Source organism: Lagenorhynchus albirostris, chromosome 4, assembly GCF_949774975.1.
Source record: "Lagenorhynchus albirostris chromosome 4, mLagAlb1.1, whole genome shotgun sequence".
NCBI lineage: Eukaryota > Metazoa > Chordata > Mammalia > Artiodactyla > Delphinidae > Lagenorhynchus > Lagenorhynchus albirostris.
In genome coordinates, this window is record NC_083098.1 from 45,142,137 (window position 1) to 45,161,397 (window position 19,261).

Sequence of the window (19,261 nt, forward strand, 5' to 3'; positions counted from 1 at the left end):
ATCTTACCCAGTTTAGAGCTTCCCATGGACTGTGTCAGAGCCAAAGGGGTGAACTGCAAGGGAGGCAGGGAGAAGAAGGACTTTCTAAACTCTTCCAGAAAAAGTAGGAGACCAAGCGGATTTCTAATTAACCCATCAGCAGATCTGTGGTCCCTGAACTGCCCGCCACACAGGTTAGTTGGTCTGAGACCAACATGCCCTTGGGACAAGGACATGGATAAGCTGGAGAAGGGATTTACTCATTGTTTGAGTCGTGATGTTTATTGAGCACCTACTCTGGGAAAAGTTCACCAGGTTAGGTGGGAGGCAAGGAGGCTCACTATGAAGGTAGACAAAATAGTGTCAATGTTCTCAGAAATCTTAATTCAAGATAAGAAGACTGCATGTGTGCACGAACATAACACAAGCAAGCAAATGACAAGTGTCATTAGAGCGGCCATGCAAAGAGTCATTGAACTCTGACGTCTCATGTCCCTGGAACCACCTCTTATTTGAGATGTCTGTTGTTCCCCCAGATCCTGGCCTCATTTTGGATCCTAGGGCTCTTTCACTTGAAAGATTCAGTTTGAGGTTTTTGACCTTGAACCACACACCTGTTCCAACCATTATGAACTGGCATTAATTCCGTCACCAATCTGCCCCTCAGCACTTTACATTTCACAAGGGATCCTCTTGTGTGGCGTGTGAAGTTTCCACCACCCTACATATTGCAGACTGAATCAAGCAGCACAAGGTGATACGTGGTATGCAGGCACAGATCCTGCTTGGGTATCACTCAGCAATACATTGTGCAGAAGTGAAAGAGTGACTTCCTCGGGTAATGTGGAGACAGTGGCTTAAGCGAGGTGATCCTGTCCCACGGGGAAAGCACACTGTACTCACGGAGTTTTAGGTACACACACTGAATAGCAGCCTAGAGTAGGTATATCAAATCCGGCTAACCTATGCTCTCTCCTGAATGGGTAGAGACACTAACTTGGGGAAAGTTTTGTATCAGGTGGAAGATGAAGATTAAAGCAAAGAGCCTCTTTCTAACACATTCAACTTCACCTGCTGCCTCGGGGGAGCATGTCGGCATGAGTGGAGATGAATTGTAGTGATCCCATTTTCATATTTTCTACTATAAACCTTGCAATAGTCCTTTAAAATCAGTATTTAATATCTCTAAATTAATCCTACAGGACCTGGAATGAGAAAGTATAATAAAAGAACTTCAGGGTTGATTTCTAGTACTGTGGTTCTAAATGTGGTGGAGGCGAGCATTTTCATTTTCATTCCCCCTAGGGGAAATGTGGCCATGCCTACAGACATTTCTGGCTGTCAGGACTTCAGAGGATACAAACTGGTGGGTAGAGGCTAGAGATGCTGCTAATCCTTCTATAATGCAGAGGATGGTCCCCACGACAAAGCCTAAAGTGTTAATAGTGCTGAAGTTTAGAAACTCCACCCTGAATGAGGAACAAAAGACCAGGGCTCTAGGCCAGGTTACACCACTTATTGGTACTATATGGGGCAAGTAACTTATAGTCTTCGCAATTCTACTTTTCCATCTTTAACACAGGAGTAATAACATCTGCTCTACTCACCTACTCAGGGTTGTTTATAAAATCAAGTGAAAAAATGTATGTGGTACACAAAGGCAAGGTGGCCCTTTTATTATTCAGCATTACAACTTCTTCATCATCAACATTCTCAGACTATTCTTTATACAGACACGAATTCAACTGACAAATATTTACATGGGACAGTAAATAGGACAGTTTTAATCTTATTCAAGAAACCTAAATGCCCACGGAAAGTCAAATAAGCTTGAGGTCCTCCACCGTCCAAACAAAGGGGAAAAAAAATCCTCTCTTGTCAGCTTTACCTTGTCAATGATCTACAGACACTGAATCAACCATGGGTCAGAAAATACTTACCATGTGAATTTTCTTTTCATGATGGCAAGATCCAGGAGTCCTCAGCACACACTCAGGGCAGCACTGGTTGGCGGGTATTTGAAGCACTTCCCCCTGAGCATTTAAAAACAGCTCAGTGTAAAGTAGCAGCAACGAGCAGTCACATCAGAGTCACTAACTCTCATGAGTTTCCATGGGTGACAACAATAAACAGGATAAACAGAACACACTAACGAAAAGGATTCCCTCTGTCAAGATGAGCTTCTCTCAAAGATAAGATGAACCCCCTTGTGACAGTAATTTCCTTGAAAACTGTCTACATCTTTTCACATGTAATGAAGTGAAGAATTTTATTCACTAGAAATGCTCCATCTGAGTGTCACACCAGAAAAGCAGTAGGGGTGAGATAAGAGCTCTATTTCCCAAAAACAGAGAAGAGAAGACTTGGGCGGGCAGGGCCGCAGAGCTGGCAGGTCTTCTAACAGCCTATAGATGCCTGATGGAGCCAGCTTGGGGGGGAGCTAAAGTTCTAATGTTCACTTTGACCTGGGACACAGAGTAGCAAAGCACAAGGGGCAGGTGAGAGAAGGACAGAGCAGGGAGAGGAAACAGCATGGCTGTGGAGGTTGCACGTGTACTGTGGGGAGCTGGATAGGATTCCTGGGCTCCAAGAAAGATCTACATTGTTTATCAGGGTTTCTATAATTGCAATTGTGTTTCCTATCAATACCTGACACTATCCAGGGAATGGGCCTCCACGTGATACCTTAGGATTTATTGGGAAGTTGTCACATGTTAACTAACCATCTATTTGCCACTGTGAAGGATCTGTTTATCCAACATTATTAAAACTATGGCACATACATGTGTCTTTGGGACCCAATCCTTCTATTAGACCCTCTGACTCAACCTGCTCTTCCACTTAGCATTTCCTCAAGTCCAGAGATGTGGCAGAAGGGGTAATTAGTGATTTTGATCGAAAATGGTAGGAGATCCTGAATTAACCAGGAAATCATGACTTGTCCACAGAATAAAAGCCTACAAAGAATTCAGCTGGTAGATTCAAAAAATTATGTAAGTCATAATGTTTCTTTGTTATTTGGGGCTGCTTCCATTAAAAAGAATTGTACCTACAAGAGAATGTTAATTGTACAGAACTACATCCTCAAGAGTGGGTGGGAAATGGGACTACTATTTCACAACTCTTAATCCACTAAACGGATAAATACATCAGTAACAGTGATCACCAAATTCTTATTTGCTTAATAAAGGATAAAACTTATATGATATGGGATTTTATAAAATTGTACATATGGTGCAACATTAATGACTATACACAAAAGTGCCCTCTGAACCCCGAGTAGAACCTACACTTGTCTAACTTCCACTAAGAGAGTAAATATAGAAAATACATTAACCTAATTACGACTAAGCATCCGGATAGAAAATGAGATAATCCAAGTGTTGTTTGTATTCTAATACGGAAGCAGGGAGCGAGGGAGAAGGGCAGAAAAAATTGAGGACTTCAAGAGATATTTTGTGCCCCCAAATTAGTTGTCTTTGATTCATATAAAAACTGGTCTTCAGATTTGGCCCTCAAAACTCATTTTATAGATATGATATTCTTTATTTGTCAGTGGATGTTCCCTATCTTGCATCTACCTATTGTACTTCTGTTGGAACATGATTTGGGGCTACAGGAGGAGCAAAGAATTCTGCATGTGGCACTTGGAGAAAGAAAGACAGGGAGTTCTTGCTACCTAACCATGTAACCTTGCATAGCCTTGTGAGCTGTGGGCTGCAGGGAACACATAAGCCTATTTCCCTGCAGGCTTTGCACTGGGAGCGTTAGGAAGTGGCCACTTGGGCAAGAGACATCAATGAAGATTGCTTGCCTAGGATCTAAACGAACCAACTAACAATAACGATGATGATCATGTGATAATTACAGCTAAAACTGAGTACTTAGAATAGCCAGCTACTCTTCTAAGCGTATGTGGGTGTGTGCATGTATACATATACGTAGATATATGTCATGTATATATATATAATCTCTCACAACAGCTTGATTAGGTAAACACTATTCCTATCTACATTGAAGTTTGCGGCCGAAACCCCACAATGTAATACAGTGCCCCTTTGCATGGCATTGTCCTCTTTGTATATATGTTATTCAGAGATCCTGAAGATTGGTTCTGACAGGGCCGGGTTAGATAGTTGATGTTCTAAATGCCTCTGTTCTCTTCCTCTCAGTCGTTCTCTGTCTCTGTCTCTCTTTCTCTGACCTTATTTATCTAACTCTATAGCTAGCTATTCTATATGGATATAGGATATGAATACAGAATCTATTATATATGGTTAATAGGATGAACAGATAGATGATAGATAGATACAAATATCTAGCAGAACTACCACTGACACTTGGTTATTTCCAGTCAATCCATGAGCAAAACATACATTGTAAAAGGGCTTTTTAAAATTTTTTTTAAATGATAGGAACCCAAGTTACTATTAATAACAGTAATAATTTAGTTTAGGATACAATGGTGATTCATTGTGCCATGAGCTAATATAAGTGTACCCAGCAGGTGCAAATAACAACACATGTTCCTGAGATACACAAGGAAAGACATGGTGGAGTAGAAATTACACTGGCTCATGAGCCAGAGACTAAGGTTCTTGTTATGGCTGTGCCACTGTCTAGCTCTGTATCTTTTTTTTTTTTTTTTGGCTGTGTTGGGTCTTCGTCGCTGCACGTGGGCCCTCCCCAGTCGCGGCGAGCGGGGGCCACTCCTTGCCGCGGTGCGCAGGCCTCTCACCGCGGTGGCCTCCCCCGTTGCGGAGCACGGGCTCCAGGCGCGCAGGCCCCAGCAGCTGTGGCGCACGGGCTCAGCTGCTCTGCGGCATGTGAAATCCCCCCGGACCGGGGCTCGAACCCGTGTCCCCTGCATTGGCAGGTAGACTCCCAAGCACTGCGCCACTAGGGAAGCCCCCCAGCTCTGCATCTTTGAGCAAGTGACTAAACAACTAAAAGTCTGTTTCTTTGTCTATAAAATGAGAAAGCCTGACTAAATCCATTTTAAAGGCCTCTTCCAGTTCTATCATTCTGTCGCTCTGTCTCCCCCATCCCCCATATCTTCCACTTCTCTCTCTCTTCTAGGTCAGCCCCCTTTCCCTCTCAAGGTGATCATGTCTCTTTCATAGCAATATCAAAAGCCAAAACAAAACCTTCTCCCTTCCCTTGTTTGGTTATTCTAAAAATATTGACTAAGCATCTTCAGCAGACAAATAAACAAGCATTTGCAGTCTGGTCAAGGGCTGTAAAAACGGCAAGCAAAAGCACACAACAACACCCAAGAGGCTCGATGGCTGGGGATGGGAGGTTCAAAGACACTTCACGGATGTGGTGGTGTCTGCCTAACATCCCATTTCTTTCTTCCATTCTCAGTGAAGCTCCCTGGGAGGAGCCTACATACTTGGCCTTCCTTTGCCCACTTCCCATTCACTCCTCGAGCCTCTGCATACAGTCCCATCACTTCAATGACACCAACTTCAGTGTGGCCGCCAGTGGCCTACATGTTGCCAAATTCAATGGATCATATTAAATTCTTCTCCCACTTGCTTCCTTACCTGGGACCAACACTGTTGATACAAACTCCTTCTGGAAACTCCCTCCTCTCCTGGCTACCACAACACTGCTCTCTTCTCTGATCATTTCTTACTCCTTATCTCTCTGACCATGTCTCTTTCATCGTCCTAAGTTCCCATTTTTTTATGTTCACCTCCCCTTAAATGATGGTGCTCCCCAAATTCCACCCTTGGTCTTGTGTTCTTTTCTCACACAATCTCTTTGGATGAGCTCATTAATTCAAAAGGTTTACACTACTGTCTCCCTGCTAATGATACCCACATTATATCTCCAACTCTGTCTTCTCCAGCTGCCTTTTGGACATATCCACCTGGCTCTTCCACGAACACTTCAAACTCAATGTGCCCCAAACTGAAATCATTGTTCTCCTCCCAGATAAGATGCTTTTCCTCATTCTCATATATTCTCAATATCAGTTCGTGGCTCAGCTAGCCAATGAGTCATCAAGCCATAAATATGTGAGTCACCTTTTCTTTTCCTTTCTCTCACCCTCGTACCTTCATTCAGTTCTGCTGATTTATCCCCTAAGTACTTATTGAGGCTGCCCTTCCTCTTGATCCCTACATGACCAGTGCCCCGATTCAGGTTCTCATCCTCTCATCTGGACTATTCCTACAGCCTCTGAACTGATCTCCTCATCTCCAATATTACGCATTACCTTTGAAAAACCAGAAAGATCTTTCAAAAAGAAAAGCTGGCCATTCTACCCACATGCCTTCATTAGTATTCTATCACCTTAAAAATAAAATTCCAAGCTCCACAGTACAGCATACAAGGCTCTCCATAACCTTGAACTTACCAATTCTCTAGCTTCATCTCTCATGTATTCATTCATTCAGTCACAAGATAATTATTGAGTGCCTACCATGTATCAGGTGCAATTGTAGGTGCTGAGGATACACGGTGAATAAAAGAGATAGTAAACAAGAACTATCAGTAAAATATAGAGTATGTCAGACAGTAGTTAGTGCCAAGAAGAAAACTAAAGCATGGAAAATGAATAGGAAATGCGTGGTAAGGGGCGGAGAATTGCAATTTCAAAAGAATGGCATTCGAAAAAGACTTAAAGGAAGTAAAGGGTCAAAATAGATAGATTAGATAGGGAATAGATAGATAGATAGATAGATAGATAGATAGATAGACAGATAATTTCAATGGGAACAGCAGGGTGCAAAGGCCCTAATGGCAGAAGTATGCCTGGCACAAATCCAGGGAATAGCAAGCAGGCTTGGTGTCTGAAGCAGAGGGAGCGGGGAGACTAGTCAATTAATCAGAGGGTACAGCAGTACTTTGGAGTTACTCAAAGTGAGAAGAGAAGCCATCAAAAGCTACTGGAGGGGTTTAAGGAGAGAAGCAACATGATGACTTAAATTTTAATAGGATCACCCTGGCTGCTATATCAAGATTACAGCGAAAAAGGCAAGGACAGAAAGAGTGAAACAAGTTAAGAGGCTACAGGGAGAATGCAGGCAAAAAAAAAAAAAAAAAATAATAGGGCTTCCCTGGTGGCGCAGTGGTTGAGAGTCCGCCTGCCGATGCAGGGGACACGGGTTCGTGCCCCGGTCCGGGAAGATCCCACATGCCGCGGAGCAGCTGTGCCTGTGAGCCATGGCCGCTGAGCCTGCGCGTCCGGAGCCTGTGCTCCACAACGGGAGAGGCCGCAACAGTGAGAGGCCCGCGTACCGCAAAAAAAAAAAAAAAAAAAAAAAGATAATAGGCTGAACCAGAGTAAAAGCAGAGAAGTTGCATCTGCAGTGTATTGTTTCATGAAGGAAAAGCTGGAGGATTTGCTAATGTACTGGATGTGGGATGTGGGAGAAAGTGGGGAGGATGATACTAAGTTTACTGGCCTGAGCGACTGGGAGAAGGGAGTTTTCATTTACTGAGAAAAATCAGAAGAACAAATTAGGAATGGACAAAATCACACTTGGTATAGAACAAGGGTCAGAAACTTTTTCTATAAAGGGCCAGATGGTAAATATTTTAGCCTTTGGGGGCCACATATGGTCTACATCACAACTACACAACTCTGTCATTGTACCACAAAAGCAGCTGTAGACAATAAATAAATGAGTGTGCCTGTGTTTCAATAAAACTTTACTTATGGATACTGAAACTTGATTTCATACAATTTTCACATCATAAAATACTGTTCTCTGCTGTTTTTTTCCAACTACTGAAAAATGTAAAAACCATTCTTTGTTCACAAGTCATGCAAAAACAGGTAGAGGCCACATTTAGTCTGCTGACCCCTGGTATAGAACACATTTAGCTTTCAGCAATACAGCCTATGTCTTCTAACATTTAATTCAGTGCTTCTTCCATGATGCCATAATTATTCACGTGGAGTGGAGGAGGGCATGTCTTCATGGTCCTTACAAAACCAGCCCAGATTTACTCAGCAAGCAAAACAGAGATCTTTTAGGAGTGGTTACTCCAGAAATAGCCTGACGACATACAGCGAAATATTATCAAATTTACCAACATTTGACGTACATGCAGCTTCTCAGAAATATACCCATGCAGAAATTGAGAAATACCCTTAAAGGTATACAGAACCTTCACTCCCATGTTAGAAACAAACAGAAACTTCTTAGCATTAGACGGCATAAAGACTCAAGATTATTTATTATGGGGTGGGGAGAGAGAAAACTAGAAAAATAAACTGTGCTTGTGAAATTGACAGAAAGCTTTTTAAAGAAAATAATTGGTCTTCTCCAGGGGGTTTCAAATGTTCAAATTTGAAGCTTAAGCCTTTTTTTGTAAGTAGATTCACTTTAAAAAGAAAAGAGTCAGCACGTGGAAAAACAAAATTCTAACAGAATAGATGTGTAGTCAAAAAAATGAAAAAGTTTAACAAAGGAAAAGGAAGAACTATCCCTCACACGTTTGGTTAAATACCAGGAGATTTCTTGAGTCAAACCCTATCCTATGATCCTAGGTAGCCCAACAACAGCATGATGATACAATCAGTTGCACAACAAATAATGTCTTTAGAAAATCATCTTTGAGAAGTCAATTCTGACTTTCAGTGAGTTCAATGGCTTGTAAAATGTTGTGGTTAGTATCAGTAGCTGTGGCATCTGTCAGACCCAAGGAAGATCTCTGGGCAACAGTTTATTAACTGCATAATCCTATTAGGTTGCCTAAAATCTCCAGGCTTCACTTTCCTCATCTGTAAGGTGGGGATAAAGATACCTACCCCACATAATATTAAATGGGATAACACTATAAAACCTTTAAGTTTTGGGCTTCCCTGGTGGCACAGTGGTTGAGAATTTGCCTGCTAATGCAGGGGACACAGGTTCGAGCCCTGGTCTGGGAGGATCCCACATGCCACGGAGCAACTAGGCCTGTGAGCCACAACTACTGAGCCTGCGCGTCTGGAACTCGTGCTCCGCAGCAAGAGAGGCCGCGATAGTGAGAGGCCCGCGCACCGCGATGAAGAGTGGTCCCCGCTTGCCACAACTAGAGAAAGCCCTCGCACAGAAACGAAGACCCAACACAGCAAAAATAAATCAATTAATTAATAACCTCCTATCCCCAACATCTTCTTTAAAAAAAATTAAAAAAAAAAAACCTTTAAGTTTTAACCTTGAGTGCCCCTGGTCCAGAGTAAATGCCCAATAAACAGGAATTAAGATATTCTTAGATACAATATGTTAAAATTCTCTCCTATATTTCCTAAACCTTGCAATTAGAGATTGGGATAAATGTCAAAACCAGATGACCGAAAAAATGCAAATACCCTACCATTCCCTGACTTTACATTTAGAAAACAGTTAGGATACCATACCTTCTCAAAGGCACACTGAGGGTTTCTGCAAACAGCAGGTTTGCAGATAATGATATCACCATGGCAACGGCAGTTCTGGCATGAATCAGGCTTCCAAACGGTGGCATCCTGCAAAGAAGCATAAGCTCTGAGTTAAAAACTGATCAGTCAAGGTATGAGCACAAAAACTTGGTACCATCAACAGCCCTACACCCTGAACAATTAAAAGGCAAAGGAAAGTCACGGATACACACGGTGCTTGCTGGGCATTGATTAAACCCGGAGAGGCAATACAGTCTAATCCATGTCACCACAGTCAAACCACGTAGCCAAAGACAAGGGCATGCAGCAAGGAGCTGTCAATACCCAGAGAAAAACAATCGATTGGACTGAAACCTCAGGAGGACAAGCTGCTCTCAGACTTGAGGTTTCTCTTTGCTGTTAACTAGCAGACACCATTGGAGCATGTTCACAGGAAAATGACACTTAGACTAGCTAACCAGCATCCTAAGAGCAGCTTGTGCCACTAGATACTATCAGCACCTCACACTTCACTTCCCAGTTGTTTGCTACTATATCCACCAATGCTCATCTATTCCATGGCTCACCTTTACCTCTGATGGGATAAAGTACAGACCCCATCATCTGGCGCTCGCCTCTCTCCCTGGCCTCGGGAAATCTCACAGTTCTGAGACTTTCATCCACTCTAGTTGGTCAAGCCATTGGACAGCCCCAGCCTCCCTTATCTGGCCTCACAGTTTACCCTCTACCTGGATCCCTGCTTCTCCGTGACTCCCCCAAAGAGAGCTTACAAAGCAATACACTTTTTTCAAGCCTCAACCTCAAGAACAAATCACTTCCTAACCCTTAATCCTGCACACTGAACCCTCCACTCAGGTGCGGCTCCTCACGGCTTCTCAGTGACCCCACTGTGTCCTGCATACACTGCCACGCTTCACTGCACTCATCTACATTCCTGTTATCCTGGCTGGACCAGACTGTGAGTGCCCAAAGCAGGCACCGTCCTGGGCCCAGCACACTGTAGGTCCTCTAAACCAAGAGCTCACAGTTCACAAGTCGCTTAGTGAAGGCTTTGTCCTCCTTTCTATACTTCCTCATCCTCTGGTCGTCAAACAATTGAAGTGCTACTCAAATACTTTGGGGAGGAGTAAGGGAAGTTTCTAAACTCTTGATAGAGTCATCACAATATTAGCACTCAACCTGAACTGGGATGAGCTAGGAAAACGATGGATGCTAGCAACGGATGCTTTCACACAAAGGCAGACAACAAATGTGACAGTTAATTTCAAGGGTCAACTTGGCTAGGCTATGGTACCCAGCTGTTTGGTCCAGATTTACAGGGATTGTGCACAACATTCTCAAGGAAAAATGAAGTCATCCTTTTGTGCTGAGAAATGGTAAACGTATAAGCTTTCAGAGAATGTGCTTAAAACCCGAAGTCATTTAAGAAATATAGGGGACAAGGGGAAGATGGCGGAAAGGGAAGATGGCGGAAGAGTAAGACGCGGAGATCCCCTTCCTCCCCACAGATACACCAGAAATACATCTACACGTGGAACAACTCCTACAGAACACCTACTGAAAGCTGGCAGAAGACCTCAGACCTCCCAAAAGGCAAGAAAGTCCCCACGTACCTGGGTAGGGCAAAAGAAAAAAGAATAAACAGAGACAAAAGGATAGGGACAGGACCTGCATCAGTGGGAGGGAGCTGTGAAGGAGGAAAGGTTTCCACACACTAGAAGCCCCTTCCAAGGCGGAGACTGCGGGTAGTGGAGGGCGGGAACATCAGAGCCACGGAGGAGAGCGCAGCAACAGGGGTGCGGAGGGCAAAGTGGGGAGATACCCGCACAGAGGATCAGTGCCGACCGGCACTCACCAGCCCGAGAGGCTTGTCTGCTCACCCGCCGGGGCGGGCGGGGCTGCGAGCTGAGGCTCGGGGTTCTGTCGGAGCGCAAGGAGAGGACTGGGGTTGGCGGCATGAAATCAGCCTGCAGAGGGTTAGTGCACCGCGGCTAGCCGGGAGGGAGTCCCGGAAAAGGTCTATAGCAGCCGAAGAGGCAAGAGACTTTTTCTTCCCTCTTTGTTTCCTGGTGCGGGAGGAGAGGAGATTAAGAGCGCCTCTTAACGGAGCTCCAGAGACAGGCGCGAGCCGCGGCTATAAGCACGATCCCACAGACGGGCATGAGACGCTAAAGCTGCTGCTGCCGCCACCAAGAAGCCTATGTGCAAGCACAGGCCACGCTCCACACCCCCCTTCTGGGGAGCCTGTGCAGCCCGCCACTGCCAGGGTCCCGGGATCCAGGGACAACTTCCCCGGGAGAATGCATGGCATGCCTCAGGCTGGTGCAACGTCACGCCGGCCTCTGCCGCCGCAGGTCCGCCCCGCACTCTGTACCCCTCCCTCCACCCGGCTTGAGTGAGGCAGAGCCCCCGAAGCAGCTGCTCCTTTAACCCCAACCTGTCTGAGCGAAGAACAGACGCCCTCCGGCGACCTACACGCACAGGCGGAGCCAAATCCAAAGCTGAACTCTGGGAGCTGTGTGAACAAAGAAGAGAAAGGGAAATCTCTCCCAGCATCCTAAGGAGCAGCGGATTAAATCTCCACAATCAACTTGATGTACCCTGCATCTGTGGAATACCTGATAGACAACGAATCATCCCAAATCGAGGAGGTGGACTCTGAGAGCAATATTTATGATTTTTTCCCCTTTTCCTCTTTTTGTGAGTGTGTATGTGTATGCCTCTGTGTGAGATTTTGTCTGTACAGCTTTGCTTCCACCATTTGTCCTAGGCTTCTATCCGTCCATTTTTTCTTTTTCTTTAAAAAAATTTTCTTTCTTAATAATTATTTTTTATTTTACTAACTTTATTTTATTTTATCTTACTTTATTTATTTTATCTTTTTTCTTTCCTTCCTCCCTCCCTCCTTTCTTCCTTTCCTTCTTTCTTTCTCTCTCTCTCTCTTTCTCTCTTTCTCTTTCTTTCTACTTTTTCTCCCTTTTATTCTGAGCCGTGTGGATGAAAGGCTCTTGGTGCTGTAGCCAGGAGTCAGTGCTGTGCCTCTGAGATGGGAGAGCCAACTTCTGGACACTGGTCCACAAGAGACCTCCCAGCTCCACATAATATCAAACGGTGAAAATCTCCCAGAGATCTACAACTCAATACAGGCACCGAGCTTCATTCAATGACCAGCAAGCTACAGTGCTGGACATCCTATGCCAAACAACTAGCAAGACAGGAACACAACCCCACCCATTAGCAGAAAGGCTGCCTAAAATCATAATAAGGCCACAGACACCCCAAAACACACCACCAGACGTGAACCTGCCCACTAGAGAGACGAGATCCAGCCTCATCCACTACAACACAGGCACAAGTCCCCTCCACCAGGAAGGCTACACAACCCACTGAACCAACCTTAGCCACTGGGGACAGACACCAAAAACAATGGGAACTACGAACCTGCAGCCTGCAAAAAGGAGACCCCAAACACAGTAAGATTAGCAAAATGAGAAGACAGAAAAACACAGCAGGTGAAGAAGCAAGATAAAAACCCACCAGATCTAACAAATGAAGAGGAAATAGGCAGTCTACCTGAAAAAGAATTCAGAGTAATGATAGTAAAGATGATCCAAAATATTGGAAATAGAACAGACAAAATGCAAGAAACATTTAACAAGGACCTAGAAGAATTAAAGATGAAACAAGCAACGATGAACAACACAATAAATGAAATTAAAAATACGCTAGATGGGATCAATAGCTGAAAAACTGAGGCAGAAGAATGGATAAGTGACCTGGAAGATAAAATAGTGGGAATAACTATTGCAGAGCAGAATAAAGAAAAACGAATGAAAAGAACTGAGGACAGTCTCAGAGACCTCTGGGACAACATTAAATGCATCAACATTCGAATTATAGGGGTTCCAGAAGAAGAAGAGAGAAAGAAAGGGACTGAGAAAATATTTGAAGAGATTATAGTGGAAAACTTCCCTAATATGGGAAACGAAATAGTTAATCAAGTCCAGGAAGCACAGAGAGTCTCATACAGGATAAATCCAAGGAGAAATACGCCAAGACACATATTAATCAAACTGTCAAAAATTAAATACAAAGAAAACATATTAAAAGCAGCAAGCAAAAAACAACAAATAACACACAAGGGAATCCCCATAAGGTTAACAGCTGATCTTTCAGCAGAAACTCTGCAAGCCAATAGGGACTGGCAGGACATAATTAAAGTGATGAAGGAGAAAAACCTGCAACCAAGATTACTCTACCCAGCAAGGATCTCATTCAGATTTGATGGAGAAACTGAAGCCTTTACAGACAAGCAAAAGCTGAGAGAGTTCAGCACCACAAAACCAGCTTTACAACAAATGCTAAAGGAACTTCTCTGGGCAAGAAACACAGGAGAAGGAAAAGACCTACCATAATGAACCCAAAACAATTTAGAAAATGGGAATAGGAACATACATATCGATAATTACCTTAAATGTAAATGGACTAAATGCTCCCACCAAAAGACACAGATTGGCTGAATGGATACAAAAACAAGACCCATATATATGCTGTCTACAAGAGACCCACTTCAGACCTAGAGACACATACAGATTGAAAGTAAGGGGATGGAGAAAGATATTTCATGCAAATGGAAACCAAAAGAAAGCTGGAGTAACAATTCTCGTATCAGACAAAATAGACTTTAAAATAAAGACTATTAGAAGAGACAAAGAAGGACACTACATAATGATCAAGGGATCGATCCAAGAAGAAGATATAACAACTGTAAATATTTATGCACCCAACATAGGAGCACCCCAATACATAAGGCAAATACTAACAGCCATAAAGGGGAAATCGACAGTAACACATTCATAGTAGGGGACTTTAACACCCCACTTTCACCAATGGACAGATCATCTAAAATGAAAATAAATAAGGAAACACAAGCTTTAAATGATACATTAAACAAGATGGACTTAATTGATATTTATAGGACATTCCATCCAAAAACAACAGAATACACATTTTTCTCAAGTGCTCATGGAATATTCTCCAGGATAGATCATATCTTGGGTCACAAATCAAGCCTCGGTAAATTTAAGAAAATTGAAATTGTATCAGGTATCTTTTCCGACCACAATGCTATAAGACTAGATATCAATTACAGGAAAAGATCTCTAAAAAATACAAACACATGGAAGCTAAACAATACACTACTTAATAACGAAGTGATCACTGAAGAAATCAAAGAGGAAATCAAAAAATACCTACAAACAAATGACAATGGAGACACGAAGACCCAAAACCTATGGGATGCAGCAAAAGCAGTTGTAAGAGGGAAGTTTATAGCAATACAATCCCACCTTAAGAAACAGGAAATATCTCGAATAAAAAACCTAACATTGCAACTAAAGCAATTAGAGAAAGAAGAACAAAAAACCCCCAAAGTTAGCAGAAGGAAAGAAATCATAAAAATCAGATCAGAAAAAAATGAAAAAGAAATGAAGGAAATGATAGCAAAGATCAATAAAACGAAAAGCTGGTTCTTTGATAAACAAAATTGATAAACCATTAGCCAGTCTCATCAAGAGAAAAAGGGAGAAGACTCAAATCAATATATTTAGAAATGAAAAAGGAGACGTAACAACTGACACTGCAGAAATACAAAAGATCATGAGAGATTACTAGAAGCAACTCTATGCCAATAAAATGGACAACCTGGAAGAAATGGACAAATTCTTAGAAATGCACAACCTGCCAAGACTGAATCAGGAAGAAATAGAAATATGACCAGACCAATCACAAGCACTGAAATTGAAACTGTGATTAAAAATCTTCCAACAGAGGGGTGGGATAGGGAGGGTGGGAAGGTGGGAGACGCAAGAGGGAAGAGATATGGGAACATATATATATATATGTATAATTGATTCACTTTGTTATAAAGCAGAAACTAACACACCATTGTTAAGCAATTATACCCCAATAAAGATGTTAAAAAAAAAAAATCTTCGAACAAACAAAAGCCCAGGACCAGATGGCTTCACAGGCGAATTGTATCAAACATTTAGAGAAGAGCTAACACCTATCCTTCTCAAACTCTTCCAAAATATAGCAGAGGGAGGAACACTCCCCAACTCTTTCTACGAGGCCACCATCACCCTGATACCAAAACCAGACAAGGATGTCACAAAGAAAGAAAACTACAGGCCAATATCACTGATGAACATAGATGCAAAAATCCTCAAGAAAATACTAGCAAACATAATCCAATAGCACATTAAAAGGATCACACACCATTATCAAGTGGGATTTATCCCACGGATGCAAAGATTCTTCAATATACACAAATCAATCAATGTGATACACCATATTAACAAATTGAAGGAGAAAAACCATATGACCATCTCAACAGATGCAGAGAAAGCTTTTGAAAAAAGTCAACACCCATTTATGATAAAAACCCTGCAGAAAGTAGGCATAGAGGGAACTTTCCTCAACATAATAAAGGCCATATATGACAAACCTACAGCCAACATCGTCCTCAATGGTGAAAAACGGAAAGCATTTCCACTAAGATCAGGAACAAGACAAGGTTGCCCACTCTCACCACTCTTATTCAACATAGTTTTGGAAGTTTTAGCCACAGCCATCAGAGAAGAAAAGGAAATAAAAGGAATCCAAATCGGAAAAGAAGAAGTAAAGCTGTCACTGTTTGCAGATGACATGATACTATACATAGAGAATCCTAAAGATGCTACCAGAAAACTACTAGAGCTAATCAATGAATTTGGTAAAGTAGCAGGATACAAAATTAATGCACAGAAATATCTGGAACTCCTATACACTAATGATGAAAAATCTGAAAGTGAAATCAAGAAAACACTCCCATTTACCACTGCAACAAAAAGAATAAAATATCTAGGAATAAACCTACCTAAGGAGACAAAAGAGCTGCATGCAGAAAACTATAAGACACTGATGAAAGAAATTAAAGATGATACAAATAGATGGAGAGATATACCATGTTCTTGGATTGGAGGAATCAACATTGTGAAAATGACTCTACTACCCAAAGCAATCTACAGATTCAGTGCAATCCCTATCAAACTACCAATGACATTTTTCACAGAACGAGAACAAAAAATTTCACAATTTGTATGGAAACACAAAAGACCCCGAATAGCCAAAGGAATCTTGAGAATGAAAAACGGAGCTGGAGGAATCAGGCTCCCTAACTTCAGACTATACTACAAAGCTACAGTAATCAAGACAGTATGGTACTGGCACAAAAACAGAAAGATAGATCAATGGAACAGGATAGAAAGCCCAGAGATAAACCCATGTACATATGGTCACCTTATCTTTGATGAAGGAGGTAGGAATGTACAGTGGAGAAAGGACAGCCTCTTCAATAAGTAGTGCTGGGAAAACTGGACAGGTACATGTAAAAGTATGAGATTAGATCACTCCCTAACACCATACACAAAAATAAGCTCAAAATGGATTAAAGACCTAAATGTAAGGCCAGAAACTATCAAACTCTTAGAGGAAAACATAGGCAGAACACTCTATGACATAAATCACAGTAAGGTCCTTTTTGACCCACCTCCTAAAGAAACGGAAATAAAAACAAAAATAAACAAATGGGACCTAATGAAACTTCAAAGCTTTTGCACAGCAAAGGAAACCATAAACAAGACCAAAAGACAAACCTCAGAACGGGAGAAAATATTTGCAAATGAAGCAACTGACTAAGGATTAATCTCCAAAATTTATAAGCAGCTCATGCAGCTCAATAACAAGAAAACAAACAACCCAATCCAAAAATGGGCAGAAGACCTAAATAGACATTTCTCCAAAGAAGATATACAGACTGCCAAGAAACACATGAAAGAATGCTCAACATCACTAATCATTAGAGAAATGCAAATCAAAACTACAATGAGACATCTCACACCAGTCAGAATGGCCATCTTCAAAATATCTAGAATCAATAAATGCTGGAGAGGGTGTGGAGAAAAGGGAACACTCTTGCACTGCTGGTGGGAATGTGAATTGGTACAGCCACTATGGAGAACAGTATGGAGGTTCCTTAAAAAACTACAAATAGAACTACCATATGACCCAGCAATCCCACTACTGGACATATACCCTGAGAAAACCATAATTCAAAAAGAGTCATGTACCAAAATGTTCATTGCAGCTCTATTTACAATAGCCAGGAGATGGAAACAACCTATGTGTCCATCATCGGATGAATGGATAGAGAAGATGTGGCCCATATATACAATGGAATATTACTCAGCCATAAAAACAAACGAAATTGAGCTATTTGTAATGAGGTGGATGGACCTGGAGTCTGTCATACAGAGTGAAGTAAGTCAGAAAGAGAAAGACAAATACCGTATGCTCACACATATATATGGAATTTAAGAAAAAAAATGTCATGAAGAACCTAGGGGTAAGACAGGAATAAAGACACAGACCTACTAGAGAATGGGCTTGAGGATACAGGGAAGGGGAAGGGGAAGCTGTGACAAAGCGAGAGAGTGGCATGGACATATATACACTAACAAACGTAAAATAGTTAGCTAGTGGAAAGCAGCCGCATAGCACAGGGAGATCAGCTCGGTGCTTTGTGACCACCTAGAGGGGTGGTATAGGGAGGGTGGGAGGGAGGGAGACGCAAGAGGGAAGAGATATGGGAACATATGTATATGTATACCTGATTCACTTTGTTATAAAGCAGAAACTAACACACCATTGTAAAGCAATTATACTCCAATAAAGATGTTAAAAAAATAAAAAATAAATAAAACCTGACTTGGAATACCTCTGAATTTCTTTCTCTTTATTGTTACAGCACATTCTTCTGAAATTGGCAATAGTGTGCCAACTACAGTCTACTCTTAACCCAGAAAGCAATGACAAATAGTTGAGGGAAAAAAAAAGAATTTCAATCTCAAGCACGATGTAATGTATGTTCCCTGCTGATTTAAGAAAACGATATCAGCTTCAGGATACAGATTAAATGAAAATGACAACTTCACAAAGTCGGTGACTACTGTTTATTGATCCCTTATGCTGACAGGAAGTGCTGGTAGGAGAAGGCACTTGTGGTGCTGGAGGAGGGTGGCCTCGTTTGCTTTCCTGACCTCTGCCATCACCCTAGAGAGTGGGCCCAGCAGAGAGGTAGGCAACTGCTCATCAACGCTATGCAAAGCTCTTACAGGAATGGCAACGCTATGAACCTGGCACTGTTATTATCATGACTATTCCCACTGAACACATGAGGAAACAAGACGTGAGAGACTGAGCAATTTGCTCGAGTTCACGAAGCTGTAGGAGACCTAAGAACTCAGGCTCTGGAGCCAGGCTTCTGGACTTGACTCCTGGTGTCACCATTCATTAATGGTGACACCAGTGAGTCCATTATCAAGGTGTCTGTGTCCCAGGTTCCTCATCTGTAAAGTAGGGATGATAAAGTACTAAACTCAGAGGGTTATTGAAAGGATCAAATGAGATGATTTGCTTAAAGAGATGTGAACAGTGCTTGGAACTTACTAAAGGCCCATTAAGTTATTTTTAATGTTATTTATTTTTAATCCAAATGCTTCCTACGGTGTCACAGGCATTTAGAAAATATCGTCTAAACATTTCCTTTTCTCGGAATGAAAACATTCCCCTAAGTACCTTGACTTTCCCATCTTCCCACTCCAGCCTACAAAGGCACAATGGAGTGAAATTATTACTTAATTACGACCCCTAGCACTGTAAAGACCCAGGATGTTGCATTAGAAGAAAGGAATGAATCCACAGGTTGCATTTTCAAGACTACTTAGATAATTGGAAAAGCCTCTGTAACCATGAACCCATCTTCCTTTTCACTCAGACCTCAGATGATCATGCGAG

The 19,261-nt window shown here is 42.1% G+C and overlaps 1 protein-coding gene across 1 annotated transcript in view; it reads right to left on the reverse strand.

The window, feature by feature from the left end:
• Positions 1 to 19,261, reverse strand: part of FRAS1 (Fraser extracellular matrix complex subunit 1) — a 467,475-nt gene that overhangs the window by 279,663 nt on the left and 168,551 nt on the right. Inside the window, exons 3-4 of the mRNA XM_060147971.1 lie at positions 9,344 to 9,451; positions 1,920 to 2,012 (exon numbers count right to left, since the gene is read on the reverse strand). Coding sequence (XP_060003954.1) covers positions 1,920 to 2,012; positions 9,344 to 9,451 — 201 coding nt within the window. The remainder of the gene's footprint in view (positions 1 to 1,919; positions 2,013 to 9,343; positions 9,452 to 19,261) is intronic.